The sequence below is a fragment of the Chiloscyllium plagiosum genome, unplaced genomic scaffold (genome assembly GCF_037043375.1).
Source record: "Chiloscyllium plagiosum isolate Xiang-an unplaced genomic scaffold, Cpla_swu_hap1 HiC_scaffold_12, whole genome shotgun sequence".
Lineage (NCBI taxonomy): Eukaryota > Metazoa > Chordata > Chondrichthyes > Orectolobiformes > Hemiscylliidae > Chiloscyllium > Chiloscyllium plagiosum.
The window spans coordinates 36,535,487-36,559,349 of record NW_028270150.1 but is presented as its reverse complement, the minus strand read 5'-3'; the positions used below and the strand labels follow the sequence as shown (position 1 = coordinate 36,559,349).

The following is a 23,863-nucleotide window of genomic DNA, read 5'->3' as shown; positions in this document are numbered from 1 at the left end:
GCGAAGAAAAAGATGGGGGGTGGGGCCAGTGTAGTTGCGGAAGATGGATTGTTCCACATACCCTACGAAGAGGCAGGCATAGCTGGGGCCCATGCGGGTGCCCATGGCTACTCCTTTTGTTTGGAGAAAGTGGGAGGATTGGAAAGAAAAGTTGTTCAGGGTGAGGACCAGTTCGGTCAGTCGAAGGAGGGTGTCGGTGGAAGGGTACTGGGTGGTACGGCGGGAAAGGAAGAAGCGGAGTGCTTTGAGTCCTTCGTCCTCTATAGAACTATAGTTAGACTTCCAATTACTTGATGGTCAGGTTTCATTAACAGGAACATGATGGCAGTTCCCTCACTCACTGTGCCTGCTTGCCCTGGATGCCATGTTTGGACTTTAAGGTTGACAGAAAGTTCACTGCCCTAGGTCATGGCAATCACCCCACGTAGGAAGACATACCACCTCCAAGAGCTACTGGCAGTATCTGAATCTAAGAACAATGGTTAATATCTGGACTGCAGTCAGTATTCAATCATTTCCATTCTGGAGACATTCTGTTGGGCACAAGTACCTGAAAAGGTGGGTTCCCTCAGTTCTCCACGTGGCATGGGTAAAATATCAGTGGCAGCAGGAAATGACTTTTGGTCTCAATAGGCCCAAGGGCACATGCGCTGCCTAAAATGTACACCTCCACTGGTAAAATACCAGCAGAGTTGAGAAGGCAATCCCTGCCATCACAACTGATTGTACATACTTCAGCCATACTAACTGGTTTGGACCATTCAACTCCTTGAGCCCACTCACCTATTCACTTTACATGTGGCTGGTCAGATACCAATCTCTGTTTACTCACTGAATTTAACACCGACAACATCCTCAATACACATAATCTAGAAATACAATCAATTCCTGACAATGCAAAAATGTGAACAATACAACCACACACCAAGTGGAACAGTAATTTATTCTAGCTTCAGCTTTATTTGAGCTTCAGATTTAACAATCACACATGCAGTTATTGCACTCTGTATGCCAAGTAGAATGCTGTCTTACAGTAATGATTTGGAGATGCCGGTGTTGGACTGGGGTGTACAAAGTTAAAAATCACACAACACCAGGTTATAATCCAACAAGTTTAATTGGAAGCGCCGCTCCTTCATCAGGTGATTGTGGAAAGCACAATTGTAAGGCACAGAATTTATAGCAAAAATTTACTGAAATTATACATTGAAAAATACCTTGATTGTCTGTTGAGTCTTTCATCTGTTCGAATACCATGATAGTTTCACTTCTTTCATGTGTAAATCACAAAACCTTCTTTTAAAAGTTGCATTCTCAGGTTAGCTGTAACAATGGGTGTTAGCTAGACAATATGTTGAAGGTGTTAGCCCCCTGTGTTCTCTATCTATGCCATGATGTTTAGATTGATTCTAATCTAAAACATCTTACAGTAATGCAGCGTTCTGGATGGAAATGAATCGGAAGCTAATATAAATCATTTCCTTCCACGACAAGTCTACCGAGTGTTGATGATATATTACTGTTGAATTTTGCCGGGAACATAACACATTTTCCCATTATTGCAGCCATGAAGAAACTAAGAGCATTTTAAGGAGGAACAACAAAGGGAATTTATCCTGTCTCAAAAATGCATTCTAATATAGAATGGAAGGTATGGAACATGAGGTTTCAGAGAAGTTCACTGTGTACAGTTCTCTATTTTCTGGAATGCTTACACTTTGAAACGAGAATTTTTTTGAATGGACTATACTGATGTTCATATCAAATCTGGAATCCCAGGCTGCATACATCTTTTGAAATGCTTTTCGGCGAGCAGTGAACAGAATGAAAATCTGTAGACCCTATTAATCAAAGAAAGCAATACTTTAGCAAATTAACATTATCAGAACACAATGCGGTAAAATATTTTAACAATAGAAAGACAATTTGGCAACCAAGATCATGACCTGCATTTGCTATTATGTTAAATTTGACTAATTTTTTTTAAAAAATGAGGAATTCCAAATGAGACATTATTTTTCTACTTAGCAAAATCATAGCACTCTCAAGGATTTTGCTGCTGGACTGCCTCAGGGTAATGCCCTCAGTCCAATTATATCATTTGCTTCATCACAATTTTGCTCCTATGTAGGTTTAAGAGTGGGCTATTCCCTGAAGTTTAGTTCCATTCAGAACCTCTCTTGACAGTGAAATAAAACAAAGAAATGTGGATGCTGGAGATCGGAGACAAAAACATAAATTGCTGGTGAAATTCAGCAGGTCTGACAGCAACTGTGAGGAGAAAGCTGAGTTAATTTTTCTAATCTGGCATTAACATTGCTTCCTCCACACAGATGCTGCCAGACCTGCTGAGTTTCATCAGCTATTTTTCTAATAATGAATCATGCATGTCAGCCAATGACAGAACCTGGATAACAGTCTAGATTAGAGTGGTGCTGGAAAAGCACAGCAGGTCAGGCAGCATCCGAGGAGCAGGAAAATCGACGTTTCTGGCAAAAGCCCTTCATCAGGAATGAAAGGGCTTTCATTCCTGATGAAGGGCTTTTGCCAGAAACGTCAATTTTCCTGCTCCTCGGATGCTGCCTGACCAGCTGTGCTTTTCCAGCACCATTCTAGTCTCGACTCTGATCTCCAGCATCTGCAGTGGTCACTTTTGCCTAAAACCTGGATAACATCCAGGCTTAGATTCACAAATGGTATATAACTGTCACAATGCTTAAGTAACAAGCAATGTGAAGAAAAATGCTAAATAAAAAATCAAAAGAATTGCGGTTACTGTAAATCAGAGACAAAAACAGAAATTGCTGGAAAAGCTCAGCAGGTCCAGCAGCATCTGTGGAGAGAAAACAGATTTAACACTTTGGATTGAGTGACCTCCTTCTTCAGAACTGATCCAACAGGGAAGGCATTTGGAGTAAGTGACAAGTTGAATCCATCAAGAACTTGCTCTGGTTTCCATGTCAAATCTTCCTGAAGACTAATTTGTTTGGCAAGTTTGATAAGATCACAACCAGAATATTTACCTGATGAGTTAGGCTGTTAGCAAGGTGTTTAACAAACAATGATAAGCATCAATTGTGAATTTGCTTTCGTCTAGCATAAAAGCATGCCAAAGCCGCTTGAGAAAAACAGTAATGACGCAGTAAGATGATCTGGACAAGTCAAGATAGCCTCCACCAAATATCTCACCAAACTGTACCACACATCTCACCATAGCCCACAGTGCTCAGACTGCTGTAATATTCTGCACTGTGTGATAAGTGGCTTGCTTCCTGATCCCCAAATGCCTAGTCATCATCTACACACTTCAATTCAGGATTAAGTTTGAATGATCAGCACTCACTCAGATGGACAAAATTGTAATCATACTCAATGAGGTGATCATCAATTAGACAATCCTGATCCAAATATCAAAACTTTAACCAATAAATTCAATAGCTACTTCTCTGCCAGCAACAACATACTGTGTATAATTCACTGTAAAAACACACCAGACTTCCTTCAAAAGCATCTCCAAACCATGCAATTTCTATTACATAAAAGCAGAAGAGTAGTACTCTTGTGGGCATGCTATCCCTACGCACATTTCCCTCTTAAGTCTCCCTACTTGGTTATTTCTTTTTGATCCTTCATGTCATTGAGTCAGAATCAATGTTCACTCTAATATTTGTTGTGCTGCATTGACCTCTGAGTAGTCTGAGTGATATATTTAAACCGGATGCTGTTTGACCTGCTAAATATTTCCAGCATTCTCTGTTATGATTATCATAAAGACTGCAATGGTTCAAGTAAAAGGTAACTTGACAATAAATATAGTCTTATTAGTGCTGTAACCATTTGGCAGAACAAATAATAACTTTTGCACTTAGACTTTGTTAATGTATTCCATTGTAATATAACTCCAATGTGATTCTTCTGCCCTATTTAACCCTTGATGAGTATATCACCCAGCAGACGTGATTTCTGGTACTGCAAAGAAAGACCATATGTCCATAAGATGTAGGAGCAGAAGCAGAACCAGAATCATTCAGCGCATCAAGTCTGCTGCACCATTCAATGAAAGCATGGCTGATCTGAGGTAATCCTGCCTTTTCCCTATAACCCTTGAATCCCTTACTGATAAAACATCAATCTCAGAGCTGAAAATATGTTGCTGGAAAAGCGCAGCAGGTCAGGCAGCATCCAAGGAACAGGAGAATCGACGTTTCAGGCATGAGCCCTTCTTCAGGAATGAGGAGAGTGTGCCAAGCAGGCTAAGATAAAAGGTAGGGAGAAGGGACTTGGGGGAGGGGTTTTGGAAATGTAATAGGTGAAAGGAGGTTAAGGTGAGGGTGATAGGCCGGAGTGGGGGTGGGGGTGGAGAAGTCAGGAAGAAGATTGCAGGTGGTGCTGAGTTCGAGGATTGGGACTGAGACAAGGTGGGGGGAGGGGAAATGAGGAAACTGGAGAAATCTGAGTTCATCCCTTGTGGTTGGAGGGTTCTTAAGCGGAAGATGAGGCGCTCTTCCTCCAGCCGCTGTGTTGCTATGGTCTGGCGATGGAGGAGTCCAAGGACCTGCATGTCCTTGGTCCGTGGCTCAACACTTCAACTCCCCCTTCCACTCCACCAAGGACATGCAGGACCATGGGCCTCACTTACCTGGAACTAAATTTTTGAGGTGGCTGGTCATTGCCAGTGCCAATCCCCCAATTTTCTGCCCTTCCTGCCACCATCTTCTATCATTAGGCTTCCTAGGACTGGCTGTGACTTCATGTTGCTGGGGAAATTGAAGACGAAAGATGGAGCCTTGAAATAATATTTCCAGTGGTATGCAAGGCAGGACAGGCTATTCAGAGAAGTCCATCATGGCAAAATGGTAAGAAATATGGGCATAACTGGAAAAGTATCTGGAAAATCCACCTTTGGGAGGAATGTAGACCTGTGGAGTTCAAGTGGAGTAAAGCTGCTGTTGGGAGGTGACTACAGCCTCAAAATAAAAGAACTGTATACATTGAATGGAGAAAGATAGTGTTTTGAAGGAATTTGTGGCAGAATTTGGTGCAACATCTTTCAAAGGAACTGCCAGTGTCTATTGATAACACTAAAATGGTCAACAAAGATGGCAGAGAGACCCCCTTCTTCCCCCAACCCGCCATTCCCAATGGTGGCATTGGCAATATGTAGAACTGCCAATAATCCATGTGATCTACCATTGTTTTAACAGCCAGTACAATTCAGTTAATTTTTATTAAATACAGTTTAGCTGTAAGGTCAATCTGTAATTATGTTGCTTTTGGTTTCATTATTCAAGTAAATTATAAAAGTAAAATGTTGTGCATTGATTTCCTCCATTTGGGTTGTTCGGGTATGTTTTTTTTAATTTATTGGTTTTCACAGGGAATCTAAAGACTACATTTATATACTTTTTCAATACAGTCCCTCAATTTCTTCTTCCTCACTGAAACTAAATTTTCTATAAGCAGCTGTACATAACTTACAATCTTAGGATTTGCCATCAGCCACACTTTATTCATTACTCTGTCAAACGTGGAAATATTTTATATTTGTCCAATATCATTACCAGCATCTTGTGTTTGATGATTCTGGAAGAAAACTTTACAAACCTGAGTGGCATTAAGAGCACAGAAGAGATAGCTAAATACAGCTTGTGTTTCTTCACGCTCTATAAGCATCAAATAACCTAGACTCCATGTTAAACACAGCACAACAGCTACTGATAAGGATCCCATCATTTTCTTTGCTGACGTAGCCTGTTTCGCACTATAAAAGAACACAGTAATTAATGAAGTGTTTGCTAATACTAAGCATTTTACTGATTTTAATAAATTATACTCAGGAGATGTTTTACCAGCTTTCAGTAAAATGTTAAAGTGTTCTCTATAAACTAGTTCATATATCAAATGAGAAAATTAATTATTTCACACTTAGCTGTATGACTTACTAAATTGCTTCAGATCTTATAGTCCTGGTAGAACTAGTTACATACTGTTTCTGGCAGTGGGATGGAGTGACTTATTATGACTTTCACTTGCTTTCCAGGGAAAGAAGCTGACCTGAGTTTTGAACATTATTTATAAATGGGAGGTTTTTTTTAATGCCAGTTAAGAGACAAATATCAATTTTAAAGTGTGAGAATTCTTAATAAAATAATTAATATATAATAATTTGTAAAAATTTATAATAAATTTGGAATCAAATGAAAGGTGTATTTGACTTGGAAGCAATTAACTGTTTATCATAACTAAACAAACATTACTGGTTACTAAAAGTCATGGACAGATTGCAATGCAATACTTCTATGTTCTCTGCTATTGACTGAAAGATCTACATTCCATACGATGAATCAGTGATCAGCTGAATTTTAAAATGCATAGGCAAATGAAGGATCTTAAAAAGCAGTTGCTGAAATATACCAATATCAACACAGAATCTCTGAGTCACTAAATGATGCTTTTAATACTGACAGAAGTGAGCTAATATGTTCAATCTTTTTGATCAGAGAGGATTGTTTGAATGTGGGATGCATTGTTGTGTTTGGAAAAATTGAATTTCATATCAGTTCAAAGCAAGTTAATATATAATATCTTGCATTACCTGCAAGTACCATGGTCTTTGTTGTACAGCACCAACATTGTCACTAGAGCAAACATGACAAAATTAAATAGGAGCAATATCGCAACTGGAAGAAGAAATCCCCACAGCATTGGCTTTGACAATTCCAGGTTCCCATGAAGATCAAAACCAGAGAGCCAGCAGCTGAAAAACAGAAACAACAGCAAAGTTTGATGAATAAAGGACACTGAACAGACAACAAAGGGAGACTCGTTCACTGTTTGTAAAATCCAAATGCATGGTAAATGATGCTTTGAATATAAAATACCCTTGTCTAAAATATTTTGCTTATGTGGTATGAAATACAGTGAAAAATATCATACGCGCTTATTAGCCTATGTCAATGTTTATGTTCCTCCCAACCCTTTTCCCATCCTTTTAACTATATCAAAGTGGCTTCCTATTCCGTTCAGGTACAGGCTTTCCCCGGGTTACGAATGACCGACTTACAAACATCCGTACTTACTGAACCGACCTCCGTAAAGCCTATTATTCTAAAAAAAGGGTTACATACAATGGTTCGTACTAATGAACGAACGGATTACTTTGCGTGACCCTCAAGACACTGCATGCTTTCAGCCTGAGGGAGAACAACGTCACGCTGTTGTTTGGAACAAATTGAGTCCCCAATTCGCAGATGGTTTTAAAGAGTTCACACCTGAGGGCATCACCAAAGCCAGGCAAGCTGTGGCTGATATTGGTAATAATCAACTGCAGTTAGACATTAATGAAGGTGATGTCGTAGACTTGCTTGAATCCCATGCCGAAGAACTGACCAATGAGGAACTTATGGAGCTGGAGCAGCAGATGATAGCATTCGAGGAAGAAGGCCGGGTCCTAGAAACTCCAGAACCCAATAGGTTTTTGACAAAGGAGTTAGCTGAAGCCTTTCATCTCATTGAAACAGGGATGGCAAAGTTAGAGGAGCAAGATCCTAATGCAGAGAGGTTCACCAAAATTTATCGGATATTTACCAGTGGTCTCAGCTGCTGCAAGGCCATTTATAATGAAAAAAAGAAAAGCTCTGTTCAAGCCACTCTTAATGTTTACTTTAAGAAATTGACTTCAGAAATAAACCTCCACTCTCCAGCAGCAGAATCAGACCCTGACTCTTCAGTAACAGTATCAATCCCTGACTCAGCACCAGGCCCATCCTCTCCAGCACCAGGCCCATCATCCAATTAATAAAGTAATCTTAATTATTAATTAACGCTCTCTCTGGTATGCAAGACATTGATTGGAACAAGAATAAGTGTTAAGCTTTAATGATTTTATTTTCTATGTAAACAGTTTAAGAAATGTTTCTTCAATGTTTTTTATATGCATGTACGCACACATTTTCTTTCTCTCTCAATTGTAAATATTGTATTGTACTGTAGTTACATTTATTATTATTACTGTATTATTATATTTAAGATGTTAAAATATATACTATATACTAAGGCAAACATTTGATTAATTGACGCTATGTGAACCGTATATAACTTCTGACTCCTGGGGTGGGGGAGGCCAGAACTAGAGTTATAGGTTTAGGGTGAAAGGGGAAAGATATAAAAGAGACCCAAGGGGCAACTTTTTCATACAAAGGGTGATGCGTGTATGGAATGAGCTGCCAGAGGAAGTGGTGGAGGCCGGTACAATTGCAACATTTAAAAGGCATCTGGATATGTATATGAATAGGAAGGGTTTACAGGGATATGGGCTGGGTGCTGGCAAGCGAGACTAGATTAGGTTGGGATAACTAGTCAGCATAGACGAGTTGGACCAAAGGGTCTGTTTCCGTGCTGTATGTCTCTATGATTCTAAGACTTACATACAAATTCGACTTACAAACAGACTTAAAAACAGAACTCGTTCGTAACCCAGGGTAATCATTTAGCTTTCCCTAAATGTATCAATGTCACTTGCCTCAAATATGGATTTTAGCTACTCACTGGGTAAACAAACTCCTGGATTCTCTGTTGCTTGTGGACAAAGGGCATATTACTTTACCAGACACGAGCATATCACATGGATCACAATAAATTGGTCTATTATTGATACGTAAATCTGTGTGTTAATTTCTTGAGTCAATCAGGCTAGATTTTTTATTAATTTTAGATTTTAAATAAGTGATTCTGAAGACCATTTAGAGGTCACAAGCAGAATGATGATTTTCTGCAGATTACAAATAATCAACTTTATTTTTCTTAGTAAAATAATTCTGTCCAGTGGAATTCATGAGGTTTGATTGACAAAATGAAAGATGAGGTGTTGGGCTATAGAACCAGCACAGGGTTACACAGCCTGAGTGAAAAGTTGCAAATGTCCTTTCCAGAGACTGTAAGACAAGAACTTTATTTACAATTTAACTTCTAGAAAATAAATGGTTCATCATTTTAGATTAGATTCCCTACAGTGTGGAAACAGGCCCTTTGGCCCACCAAGTCCACACTGACCCTCTGAAGAGTAACCCACCATTTCCCTCTGACTAATGCACCTAACACTATGGGCACTTTAGCTTGGCCAATTCACCTGACCTGCACATCTTTTGTGATTGTGGGAGGAAACCGGAGCACCCGGAGGAAACCCACACAGACGCAGGGAGAACGTGCAAACTCCACACAGACACCCGAGGTTAGAATCGAACCCAGGTGCTAACCATGAGCCACCGTGCTGCCCCTTTACTTGGTGAATAATTAAACAGATATCACAGTTACTAAAATAATCATGTTTACATGATCTATGTGTTTTATAAAAGGAAAACACAGATGCTCTAAACATTTAAAATACAGTAAAAAGGATAAAGATTTAACTCTCTGCATTCATCTCTCATGTTGTAAATTACTAACTTCTAGTTCTGAAGTAAAATAAGCTCTTGAAAGTAAGTTTCCTGTTCAGGCTTCAAATAGTTTTCAAATTATTTTTAAAATATCAGTTACTTTTGTAACCTAGAAATGTACATGCTTCAAAGTGTTCTTCAATCAGTTGACAAAATTATACCAATGCACATAGGATTACTCTCAGGCCTTGACGTGGAGATATTTGCATGTTGGGAATTGAAAGCCTGGGTGTGGTTGTTATTTGCCTTCACCTGACAGAATAACATATCCAGCATGAATATCAACTCAAAGCTAAGACTTTGAGAAAGATGGAAGATTCCAAGTAAAACATATTGAAAGTAAGTAAGAAGACAGAAAATAATTTTACAGATATAATTAATTATAAAGTATGAAATATGTCATTTTGATGTCTCTATGAAACCAGAAATATTATATCCATCCATTCACAGCTGAATGAAGAAAATATAACAACCAAAAACTATTGGCTGGATTTTACCAAAATCAGCAAATTGTCAGTCTCGGGAAGTTTCATGGAGAGTTTCTCTCTGTGAGCTTTAGTGAGTTTTCTCATGTCATTCCCCATTGCTCACCTCATTATGTATGCACCACCAGCACTACAGCACTGCACTCATTCTGTTGTGTGCATATCAGAAGTACTTGCCACTGTCAGGAACTTCCGGGATATCTAGCACAAGTGCCATATTTAAAGATCAGCTATGCATCAGGTACAATCCACGACTAGCTCTTTACAAGGCATGTGTGGGATTGAAGTGAAAAAGACTAGCTACTGAGTGCACAGAGGTGACACCAGTGACTCTTCGTTGCAAATAGAAACTCACATTAATTAATATATTATTACTTTACATCATCATCTGTCTGATCCACTGTAATTGCAACTAGCTACAATATTCATGACTACACAGATTACTCATGCTTAGAACCGTACCATGTTAACAACCTGTCCAAGGGAATGTTACTATTTTTGTAACATCCAGTGAAGAATAATGGCTTCCCATTGTTCAATGTGCATGTGTCACAGGCTGGAAAGCTTTCAAATGATTGAAAACATTCACTTTTATTGAACAATAGAAAAAGCAAAATAAAACATGAACATAAAAAGCTGCATTGGGGATAAACAAGATTCCCTTGCCTTTCAAGCAATGACAGTTTTACAGTCAATGAAGGACCAATGCAACCAACTCATATCTACTTCACAGGGTGTCAATTAAGTCCAAGCTTGTAGCGCCCAGTGTGGCACTATTCTATCATGGTAAAGACAATGTTCCTCCTGCTCAATGTCTTCATCCACCTCCTCCTCAGAAGACTGCTGCCACTCTCCCAGTTCTTTAGCCTCCATCACATCTCCTCTTTGCCTGCTTCAATTGTGCAGAGCACAGCATGGCGGAATTATGTGACACACACTATGGTGTAGCAAGTCAATAAACAGGTCGAATAAGAGACAATCTAACCACCAACCTTTGACATTCAGTAATGTTACCAACACTGAATTCTCGCACTTTCAACGTCTTGGGACTTACCATTGACCAGAAACTCAACTGGACTCACCACAGAAAAATAGTGGCAACAACAGCAGACCAGTGGCTTGGAATACTGCAGCAAGCAACTCACATCATGATTCCCCAAAGCATGTATATTATCTACAAAGCTTGTCAGAAGTGGGAAGGAATACTCCTCACTTGCCTGGATGGGTGTACCTCCAACAATATTCAAGAAACTTGACACATCCAGGACAAAGCAGTCCATTTGATTGGCACCACATCCACAAGCATCCAACCCCCCTATCACTGACACTCAGTAGCACCCACACTTAGTAACAGCAATGCATACTATCCATAAGGTACACTGCAGAAATTTACCAAAATCCTTAGACACCACTCACATCTAGGACAAGAACAGCAGATATGTAGGAAATCCACCACCAGTAAGTTCCCTTCTTAGCTCCTCACCATTCTGACTTGTCAACATATCCCTGTTCCTTCACTGTCACTGGGTCAAAATCCTGAAATTCCCTCCCTAAAGGCATTATGGTCAAATTATAGCATAGGTACTGCATCAGTTCAAGAAGGCAGCTCACTACCACCTTCTCAAGTGCAACTAGTGATTGGGAATTATGCTGGCCAGCCAGCAACACCCACATCCCATAAGTGAATAAGTTAAAAAAAAAATCCTTGAAACCAGCCAGTTGCAAATAATTTAGCTCAGCTGTCACCTTGATAGCCACTTGGAAGATGATGGTCACCCATCCATACAGGTCACAAGTCCTGCTCTAACAGATGACAGAGTCACCTAGGATATCCCCTTTCCATGGTGTCTATCTGCCTCAGTTAACCACAGGAGGTGGTATCCAGAATGATACAATCTTGACCTCCTGTGCATCCTGAGGGAACCTTCAGCTGTGACCTCTTTATATGGAGTCGGTTCAGTAGCTGGAGGTTGCTGCTAGTCCTGAGCTTGCTGACACCTTTGTTTCACATAATTTTCTCTGCATCTTTGTGCATAAAGGCCTCAGTGACAATAACCTCTGCTGTGGCTGAATCCATTGGTCATGATTCCAATGAACCTGTGCAGAGAATATCAGAAATAAAACAACGAACTGCAGAAGTGAAGTTCTGAAGTGAAACTTTAACTCTATTTTTTCTTTACAGATCTGCCACATGCTGAGCTTCTCCAGCAATTTCTGCTTTTGGGAATATCAGAAACTACAGGCCCATTGTAATGTGAGCAGTCAGCATTCACATCACAACTATGACAGTTTAGCAGAATCCTCTTTCGAAGGAGAAATGGACATCTGCATCAACAAGGATGATGGATTGCCTCTATCCAGACTTTGACACAGTGGACTTTATTCTGATGAATTCAGCACAAGTATGTCGGATAAACACAGTATTTGTCATAGGATTACTGAGACTTTGCCCCCACGCCCACCTCCATTCTCCTCCTCCATCCCCCCCCTCCCCCCTGCCCCCACACATCACCATAGTAGAGTATATTGTCAAACAGTTACTCTTCAAGGTAAGAGAAAATGTACTCCACACCTTTGTGCAGCATCTGAGACCTTGTATTGTCTTTGTGAATTGTGCCCTGCAGGTGACATTTTTAAGATTATCTGTGATTATTTCCAATTATAGAAATAATTATGATCAATCTGTAATGGCTAATGATCTGGTCAGGTTTGTTTGTGACCAGGATTTATATCCCACATAGTTGGACACTATATGTGTTTCACATGCAGGATTCCATCATCATAGATGTCCTGCACATAGATGCGTAAGTACATGTGACCTTAAAGGGCCACAAATTGCTCTCAAAAAGAGCCTGCAGGCTCAGATAGTCAAAAACGACTTTCTCCACCCATTCTCAGTGTGGTGGTACCGATTTTTCATTTCCATTGTGTATTTATGATTTGAGTGAGGATGGAAGGCAACACTTTGCAAAGTCAGATGTAGGCTCAGCCTGGTAACCTAACACTCCCCATATCCACAGCCAAACCATCATATACCTTTCTTACTTGCACTCCCTGTCAACTGCATCAGTTCTGAGGTCACCCACATTCTCATCCAACATTTTCATGTCAGATTTCACATTCTCTCATTATCCCCGACCCTCAAGCCTACAGCTTGGCTATGCCAACAATTGCCATGTAGTGCCCTCCACATCAAAGCCAGTTGTTTGTTATTGTTGATGACCATACTCCCCAACTCAGTAACCCATGTCCTCCAATGCACTACTGTCTCTCAGTCTTATATGTTGACCTGTGTCACAATTGTTGTCCCCTCTGATATCCAGCATGCTGCATCCAGTCCACAAAATTGACTCCCCCGATATCCTTACCACAGAAATGGCCCTTGATAAAAACTGAAAGAACTGTGGATGCTGTAAATCAGAAACAAAACCAGCAGGTGCTGGAAAGGTTAAGCAGGTCTGACAGCATCACGTTTTGGGTCCAGTAATTCTTCCTCAGATATCCTTGATTTCCATTTTGATTTCCAGCGAACTAATGCCGAGAGATGACCCGGGTTCATCCCCTCACCAGTTTGAAACATGAGCCCCACCTGGTGAGTGACCAAGCCCTAATCAATTTCTATGTAGCTCCCTGACTCTCTTGCCAGTAATCCCTTGACTGGTTGCACTAGTCTGCAGGACTGACTGAGCACCACTCCCTGGACTGTAAGCTATTGAACCCCTGATTCTATCTAATCCAAGTAGCCATGTGACTGCTTCCAAACCCCTAGATTGAATTTGGATGCTGCCTTGTGGTGATATCCTTGACTGATAGTAATCTTGATAATTGCTGGTGGAATTCTTGTCTCGTCATTCAAACTTAGATTCAAAGTCTGACATTTTTTTCTGGACATTGAAAATCTCAGTTTTTCAATCTTACCATATTTTCCCAACTGGCTCATCCAATGTCCATGTTCAGAGACTGAGAGAATTCTGTCCATAATGTTATGTTCTCAGTGATAGTAATACTAGACAAGGGAGGTACCAGAGTGATAGCCCTTTTCTAAATTATTCATTTGTGGAATGTAGGCATTGCTAGCTGGTCAGCCACTTTTTGCCCATCCCAGTTGACTTTGAGAACGTGGTGGTGAGCTACCTTCGCGAAGTGCTGTGGTCCATTTGCTGTTTTTTGGAGAGAATTCCAGGATGTTGACTTGGTGACGTTAAAGGAACAATTATATATTTTCAAGTCAGGATGGTGAGTAGCTTGGAAGGGAACTTGCAGGTGATGGCGTTCCCATGTATCCGTTGCCTTGTCCTTCTAGATGGAAATAGTAGTGTTTGGAAGTTGCTGTCTAAGGATTACTGGTGGACTATTTGTTTACCATAGTGATCAGTCATTGGATATTTTCACAAGAGGCTACCAAAGTACTTTTAAGAAAAGAACATGGAAGTTTTTTACATACAAAAGGAAAAATGATAGCTTTATTGAAATGTACAAGAACAATTTGAAAGCCTTACTGCAAATATTAGATCCAATCCTTATACCCTCAACAATATTCTTACAGATACTCAATCTTAATGCATGATCACTCTGTCTCCACTTTACATTTTCTTGTTCAGTTGGCATGAATGTAATTGGTTTCTTTCCAGCAAAGCTCTGCACTCACCTGAAGCAGTTTACCTTAGTTAAAGCCCCTTTCTGAGACCCTTAGAAACGTTTCCAGCATCGCCCCCTAGTTAACATGCATTCCTTACACTTATGCCTTCAACAGCCATGTAGGACGTCTTTCTCTTTGACACCTTAAAGCATTCTGTTTCTGGACCTTTTCTCTTATGAGTTTCAAAGCCAGTCAGGACATCTGTTTTGTCCTGACTGTTTTAGAGACTGCAAAATTGCATGGCTGCTCTGACATTCCTTTTCTCTTGAATTACCTGGTTCTGTCGGAATGAAATGTGTTGCGGATTTTCTAATCAAACTTATTTCTTTCTCTGTATCACAGGACACTTGTCATGACAACACTCCTTTGTTTTATCACTTCTAGCTTTGTTTCTAATGTACTGACCATTCACCTCACGATGTTTCAAAAACTCATTTAAATACATATCAACAAACTCCAGACAACACTTTAGCACTCTCAGAACTCAATATGAAACCAAAACTATGGCCCTTCTTAACATGTACAATATAAAAATACAAGTCAAACTTAAAGCTTTTTGTAATTTCTCCATTTTAGAACCCACATTCACAAATCATAATATTTTATTAACCTTCATCACAATATCAATAAAAATAAAGTTTCCCCAACAACATAAACACATGGCAAATTACACATCTTGCAATTTCATGTTCAAACTTCATTTTATTTTGAACATTGTAAAATTATGTATATAATTTCCCAAAGAGGTCTATTTGTATGTGCGAAATCTGAAACCATATTTTGTTTCTATGAGGAGTACATGTGTGGTACATGATAAATAATGCACTTGTTTTGTTGTGTAACCTGAAACACTCAATAAGTGATGTGGCATATGTGTTTGCTTTGGCAATGTTTTTTAATCGTATCACTAGTGTGTTAGTTTAAACAATGTGACATTTAACCATTTAAAGTTTGATATCAATAGTTTATTAGATATTTGTGTAATATAGTGATGATGAGGAGGTGATTGTACTGAAACACAATGCTACCTGACATAAAGAAAACAATCACATGAATTGCCTTAGTAAAATTACAATTAAACTGAAATGTATACATTAACAACTGTGGTTATGAAATCATCTTCACACAGAATTTGTTTATCAGTTACAATTAACATTTTGATTTACATTAGTCTATATTTTTAGCATTTGGCAAAATAGTTTTCAAAGCAGCTCCATTTTTTAAACATGATGTTTTCAAGGCTACACAATGATACAATGTGCTCATGCACTGAATCATAATCTATGCCCCAGGCCAATCATCATTAATGCAAGGAAGGTTTACTAATTTATTATACTTTGCATGAGTTAAATGCATTGGAAGTAAGCATTGATTATTTACTTACAATTCTTCTTGCCGATAATTCAGTGCATCATCTGTTTTGTAGGTAGCTGTGAATGTTGTAATAACAATAACTGCTGGAAGACCTGAGGAATACATTATTAAAACTAAATGATGTGTCTACTTATAAGGTTTAATTTTTTTTCTCAGAAATATAATTTGACCAATACACTTCAAAGCCTGCTATTTTATTGAGGAAAAATCTACCAAAACCCACAAAAAGGAAAGTCTTAAATTTCTATTTAATGTTGCAATATCAATTATTTACAAACTAATAGGTTTTAATGAGCTTTCGTCATTAAAACTAAATTAACTTCCAAATCCCTTTAATAAAGAGTACAGTGGTTAGCTTACTTTATATGCAATTGTAGCAGTCTTCTATTCATGACACTTGATGTCTGTCATCTAGAATGTGTAACTCATTCCAGTATTGCTGTACAGTTGTCAAATGCTCTCCCTATATATATGCTTTGGAGATATTTTTGATGGGACTACTATAAATATTTAAAGGTGTGCCAGAGAGGAGAGACCTGGGCGTATATTTAGGTGCACCAGTATAAGTGGTGGGGCTGGTGTGGAGAGCAATTAATTTATCTTAGATTTCATTAATACTAGCGTGGAAGTCAAGAGCAAAGAACTTATGTTAACCAGGTACATAAAGTACAATAGTATGCAGGTTATGCTAAACATGTGTAAGACACTAGTTAGACCTCAGCTGGGGTACTCTGCACAGTTCTGAAGCTGCAATTCAGGAAGGATGAGAATGCACTGTAGGCAGTGCAGATAAGCATTATAATGATGGTTCCAGGGATAAGAAACTTCAGTTAAGAAGATAGATTGGATAAGCTGGGACTGGTCTTCTTGTTGGGGGAGAAGGCTGAAGAGATTTGATGAAAATTAGCAAAACTATGAGGGGTCTGAACCAAATAGATAGGGAGAAACTGATCCCACTCATAAAAGGATCAAAAACAAGAGCAGACAGAGAAAACATAATTGCAAGAGAAGTAACTGCAATATGAGTAAAATCTTTATCATACCATGGATTTGCATCTGGATTGCGTTGCCTGGAAGCGTGATAGAGACACATTTAAATGATGTATTAAAAGGGCATTGGATGATTATTTGTAAAGCAATAATGTACAGGATCACAGGGAAAAGGCTGGAATTACAATGCTGATTTAGTGGGAAAGTGTAGACATGATAGGCCTAGCTCTGCATTGTTACAATTCTGTGATTGTATTTTTAGATATTCTGTGTGTATTGGGTGAGGTCTGACATATGTGTGTGGGTTGAGGGAGGGCTGCAGCACTGTGGGGCAGAAGTAGGGTTGTGGGAGTGTCAGGGTTGATGCAGATGGGGATCTGGGGGAAAAAGATTGCATTGAAATAAACAGCACTATGATTTAGTGCAAACATCAGTAAGAAAATTGAGAGAAAATTGCAAATAAATTCTTTATCAAACTTCACAGGTCTTAATATCAGATTACTGTGCTTGGATTAGCAATATTTCACCCACATATATATGTAGAAGTTTCTTTCATGATTCTGACAGTACTGCAGTGACGACACCTCATAAATACTTCTGTTAGGTTAAAGCATCTTGGAACATTCTGAGATTGTGAAAATTACTACATAAATGCATGCCTTTATTTTATCTCCCCATTACCAATCACATATAGAATCCTCGATGACTGTCACAAAATCCTATCCTCCATCTTCCTGAAACAGCTTTAAAAATTATGTTAAATTACAAAAGAAACTCATATTATTTAAATGGAGACAGATTTTAGAATTCTGAGGCACAAAGGTGTCCTGATATGTGAATCAGAAGAAGTTGGTATACAAGTACAGCAAGTAATTAAGAAACAGATGGAATGGTATTTTTTGTTGCAAGCGTAATGAAATACAAAAATAGAGATGTTATGCCATAGGACATCAGTATGATCACAGCTTAAGTACAATGCATAGCTTTGGTCTCTTTATTTAAGAAAAGACATGAATGATTTAGAAGCAGTTCAGAAAAGGTTCACTCAATTGATACCTGCAATGAGGGTGGTTTATGTTGGGAGGAAATGTTGGACGGACTGGGCCTCTGCCAATTGCTTTCATAAGAATAAGAGGTAATCTTGTAAGATTCTGATAGGACATGACAGGATAAATGCTGAAAGGATATTTCCCCTTTTAGAGGAGACCTAAAAATGTGAATTTAATTTAAATTCAAAAATGTGAAGTCACTTGTTCAATTAGATTTTTTTTTCTCTCAGAGAGTTGAGAGTCTGTAGAACTCTTTCACAGAGAGCTACGGAGGCAAAGTAACTAAATAAATACTTGTAAGGGAGAGGTAGACAGATACTCAACTAGCAAGGGAGTCAAAGGGTGTTGGGGACATGGAGTTGAGGCCATAATCAGTCAGTCATGACCTTATTGAATGATGGAGTGGGTTTGAGGGGCTGAATGGACCCTCTTTCTCCTAATTATAGAGTCAAAGAGATGTACAGCATGGAAACAGACCCTTTGGTCCAACTCGTCCATGCCAACCAAATATCCCAACCCAAATTAATCCCATCTGCCAGCACCTGGCCCATATCCTTCCAAACCCTTCCTATTCATATACCCATCCAGATGTCTTTTAAATGTTGCAATTGTACCAGCCTCCACCACTTCCTCCGGCAGCTCATTCCATACATGTACCACCGTCTGTGTGAAAAAGTTGCTTCTTAGGTCTCTTTTATATCTTTCCTTTCTCACTCTAAACCTATGCCCTCTAGTTCTGGACTCCCCCCACCTCAGGGAAAAGACTTTGTCTATTTATCCTATCCATGCGCCTCATGATTTTATAACCCTCTATAAGGTCACCCCTCAGCCTCTGATGCTCCAGGGAAAACAGCCCTAGCCTATTCAGCCTCTCCCTGTAGCTCAAATCCTCCAGCCCTGGCAACATCCTTGTAAATCTTTTCTGAATCCTTTCAAGTTTCACAACATCTTTCCAACAGGAAGGAGACCAGAATTGCATGCAATATTCCAAAAGTGACCTAACCAATGTCCTGTACAGCTGCAACATGACCTCCCAACTCCTGTACTCAATACTCTGACCAATAAAGGAAAGCATATCAAATGCCTTCTTCACTATCCTATCTACCTGCAGCTCGACTTTCAAGGTGCTATGAACCTGCACTCCAAGGTCTCTTTGTTCAGCAACACTCCCCAAGACCTTACCATTATGTGTATAAGTCCTGCTAAGATTTGCTTTCCCAAAATACAGCACCTCACATTTATCTAAATTAAACTCCATCTGCCACTTCTCTGCCCATTGGCACAACTGATCAAGATCCCATTCCATACACTTCCAATTTTGGTGTCATCTGCAAACTTACTAACTATAGCTCTTATGCTCACATCCAAATCATTAATATAAATGATGAAAAGTAGGGGACCCAGCACTGATCCTTGTGGCACTCCACTGATCACAAGCTTCCAGTCTGAAAAACAACCCTCTACCACCACCCTCTGTCTTCTACCTTTGAGCCTGTTCTGTATCCAAATGGCTAGTTCTCCCTGTATTACATGAGATCCAACCTTGCTAACCAGTCTCCCATGGGGAACCTTGTCAAACGCCTTACTGAAGTCCATATAGATCACATTTACTGCTCTGCCCTCATCAATTCTCTTTGTTACTTCTTCAAAATAATCAAGTATGTGAGACATGATTTCCCACGCATGAAGCCATGCTGAATATCCCTATCAGTCCTTGCCTTTCCAAATACATGTACCTCCTGTCCCTCAGGATTCCCTCCAACAACTTGCCCACCACCAACATCAGGCTCACTTGTCTGTAGTTCTCTGGCTTGTCCTTACCACCTTTCTTAAACAGTGGCACCACGTTAGCCAACCTCCAGTCTTCTGGCACCTCACCTGTAACAATCGATGATACAAATATCACAGTAACAGGCCCAGCAATCATTTCTCTATCTTCCGACAGAGTTCAAGGGTACACCTGATCAGGTCCTGGGGATTTAACCACTTTTATGCATTGCAAGACATCCAGTACTTCCTCCTCTGTAATATGGACATTTTGTAAGGTGTCACCATCTATTTCCTTACATTCTATGTCTTCCATGTCCTTTTCCACAGAAAATACTGATGCAAAATATTAATTTAGTATCTGCTCCTTCTCCTGTGGCTCCACACAAAGGCCGCCTTGCTGATCTTTGAGGGGCCCTATTCTCTCCCTAGTTACACTTTTGTCCTTAATGTATTTGTAAAAACCCTTTGGATTCTCCTTTTCTCAATTTGCCAAAACTATTTCATGTCCCCTTTTTGCCCTCCTGATTTCTCTCTTAAGTATACTCCTACTGCCTTTATACTCTTCTAAGGATTCACTCGATCTATCCCGTCTATACTTGACATATACTAATGCCCTTATACTCGTCTAAAGATTCATTCTCTCCTGTCTATACCTGGCATATGATTCCTTCTTTTTTTTTATCCAAAACCTCAACTTTCCACTCATCCAGCTTTCCCAACATCTACCAGCCTTCCCTTTCATCCTGACAGGAATACACTATCTCTGGACTCTCATTATCTCATTTCTGAAGGCTGCCCATTTTCCAGCAATCCTTTTACCTGCAAACATCTGCCTCCAATCAGATTTTGAACGTTCTTGCCTAATACCATCAAAATTGGCCTTTCTCCAATTTAGAACTTCAACTTTCAGATCTAGTCTATCCTTTTCCATCATCATTTTAAATCTAATAGAATTATGGTCGCTGGTTCCAAAGTGCTCCCCCACTGACACCTCAGTCACCTGTCCTGCCTTATCTTCCAAGAGTGGGTCAAGTTTTGCACCTTCTCTGGTAGGTACATCCACATACTGGATCAGAAAATTTTCTTGTACACTCTTAACAAACTTCTTTCCATCTAAACCCTTAACAATATTGCAGTCCCAGTCTATGTTTAGAAAGTTAAAATCCCCTACCATAACCACCCTGTTAATCTGACAGATAACTGAAATCTCCTTACAATTACCCTCTGACTATTAGGCATTCTATAATACAATCCTAATAAGGTGATCATCCCTTTCCTATTTCTCATTTCTACCCAAATAACTTTCCTGGATGTATTCCCAGGAATATCCTCCCTCAGTACAGCTAAAATGCTATCCCTTATCAAAAATGCCACTCCTCCTCCTCTCTTGCTCCCCTTTCTATCCTTCCTGTAGCATTTGTATCCTGGAACATTAAGCTGCTAGTCCTGCCCATTCCTGAGCCATGTTTCTGTAATTGCTATGATATCCCAGTCCCATGTTCCTAACCATGCCCTAGTTCATTTACCTTCCCTGTTAGGCCTCTTGCATTGAAGTAAATGCAGTTTAATTTATCAGTCCTACCTTGTTCTCTGCTTTGTTCCTGCCTGCCTTGACTGTTTCTTACGCTCACATGAAAATTTGCTTTTATGTTAAGTTTTATGCTTTTTGAGTTGTTTATCAAGATTTTTGAATTTTATATGTAACATTTTTCTCATTCTATGTTAATGCATTACATACGTAACAATTTCTAACATGTTCATGTAGATTAGACATATGTTTAAAAGGTCAGTTTATGGAAATTAGTTAAATTATGCTCCATTAGTTTTTGTTTAATTTTTCCTTTGCTACATCATGCTTTGTTCCTATAAGTGCAATGAGTAGAACTTCCAGCAATAGTTTTTGAGCTTGTAAACTTGCAAAAGGAGGATCAGTGATTGGCCAAAACCAAAGATGCTGTTCTCCAATTCTTGTACTTAATGAACAATAATGATCAAAAACTCAACTCAAGTACTTAGTGAATCTCTTTTTAGTGAATCTCTTATGTAAGAGATTCACTAAGTATTAGAGCTGTGCAAAATATTATAAAGGAATAATTGTTTAAATCCCTTACCCCATCCAACCACTGAAATCCATATTAAGAAATGTCTTGGTAGAGGTTTGAACACGTGAACCAGAAGAACATACATCTGTGCACCGTACAGTGCTGACCAAGTGAATGTAGCCATTAAAAAGTAATGAAGAATGGCAGCAGCAGCAGTACATAAGTAAACCTCTGGTGGATTGAAATGGTCAGAAGGTAGAATGATGTTTTCTGTATTGTTCGCAGCATTTTTTTCATTCAGAGCATTGGAGTTATTTATTCCAAAGATGAAGATCAAATTAACCATAAGCATTGATATGCAAAGACTCACAGTAACCCAGGTAAGCGATGTCTTCCGTGCTTGCCTGAAGAGAAATTCTCCATTAGGTAGAGTTTTGATTCATTGTAAATTGACAGATTAGGACATGTACAGAAAATAGGCAATCCAATGTATCCCATTCAAGAACAAATGTCTTTCAATAAGCATGTGAATTGATTGCGGGCTATTTAGAGCATTGGTTGTACCCCTCCCTCGGAGCAAGGAGGTCTGGGTTCAAGTCCCACTTGCTCCAAAGGTGTGTAATAGCATCCTTGAACAGGCTAATTAGAAACTTTTCCGTGCTCACCTAGTCCTACTATGGTGCTCTCTTCTGTCCTGCTAATCAGGTACATGCTTAAACCACAACTTTAATTTGTATAATGCCTTTAAGGTTTTTAAAATGTTCCAAGCTACTTAACAAGAGCCCTGTCATGAAAAATATTACACAATGACACATTACGATTTATTATGACAGATGACTAAAAGCTGAAGCTTCTGAAAGGAGGATGGAAAGGACAAGAGGCAGGGACCTCAAGGGAGGGAATTACAGAATTTAAAACCTGGACAATGGAAGGCACAACTGCCAGTGATCGAATGACGAAAATCAGAGATGAATAAGGGATCTGAATTTGAAGAGTTCAGACAACTTGCTAGGTCGTAGGGTTTCAGAATTTGACATAGGTAGGAATTGATGAAAATCCTGTGTGCACTGTTATTTGTTATTTATATAAATGAATTGGATGAGCATATCGGAGGCATGGTTAATAAGTTTGAGGATGACACCAAAATTGGGGGTATATTAGACAGTGAAGAAGGTTATTTAAGAGTACAGTGGGACTTTGATCAACTGGGTCAATTAACTGAGGAATGGCAGATGGCATTTAATTCAGATAAATGTGAGGTTTTGCATTTTGGTCAGACAAACTAAGGTAGGACTTACACAAATAATGGTCGGGCCCTGTGGAATCTTTTCGAACAGAGAGACCTATTCAATTGGAAAGGGTACAGAAAAGATTTACAAGGATGCTACCGAGACTGGAAGATTTGAATTACAAGGAGAGGCTGGAAAGGCTGGGACTTTTTTCCTTGGAGTGTCGGAGGCTGAGAAGTGATCTTATAGAGTTATATATAATCATGAGGGCATAGATAAGGTGAATAGCCAAGGCCTTTTCCTCAGGGTAGAGGAGTTCAAAACTAGATGGCATGGCTTTAAGGTGAGAATGAAAAGATTTAAAAGGGACCTGAAGGGCAACGTTTTCTGCACAGAGGGTGGTGCATTTATAGAACAGTCTGCCAGAGGAAGTGGTAGATGCAGGTACAATTACAATTTAAAGAACATTTGGACAGGTATGTGGTTAGGAAAGGATTAGAGGGATATGGGCCAAACACAGGCAAATACATCCACATACTGAATCAGAAAATTTTATTGTACATGCTTAACGAATTCCTCTCCATCTAAACTCTTAACACTGTGGCAGTCCCAGTCTATGTTTGGAAAGTTAAAATCCCCTACCATAACCACCCTATTATTCTTACAGATAGCTGAGATCTCCTTACAAATTTGTTTCTCAAATTGCCTCTGACTATTAGAACATAGAACATAAAACAATACAGCACAGAACAGGCCCTTCGGCCCACGATGTTGTGCCGAACATAGAACATTAAAGTTCGCCAATGATTCTGACTCTGCCACTCCCACAGGCAGCGCATTCGATGCCCCCA

The 23,863-nt window shown here is 39.4% G+C and overlaps 1 protein-coding gene across 4 annotated transcripts in view; it reads right to left on the bottom strand.

The window, feature by feature from the left end:
• Positions 1 to 924: 924 nt before the first annotated feature.
• Positions 925 to 23,863, bottom strand: part of LOC122555288 (adhesion G protein-coupled receptor G7) — a 74,728-nt gene continuing 51,789 nt past the window's right edge. For all 4 annotated transcript variants that reach the window (XM_043701132.2, XM_043701131.2, XM_087992631.1 and 1 more), the window contains 5 exons: positions 21,853 to 22,187; positions 15,943 to 16,024; positions 6,596 to 6,757; positions 5,605 to 5,761; positions 925 to 1,841 (listed from right to left, as the gene is read on the bottom strand). In XM_043701132.2, coding sequence (XP_043557067.1) covers positions 1,635 to 1,841; positions 5,605 to 5,761; positions 6,596 to 6,757; positions 15,943 to 16,024; positions 21,853 to 22,187 — 943 coding nt within the window. In that variant the 3' untranslated portion in view covers positions 925 to 1,634. The remainder of the gene's footprint in view (positions 1,842 to 5,604; positions 5,762 to 6,595; positions 6,758 to 15,942; positions 16,025 to 21,852; positions 22,188 to 23,863) is intronic.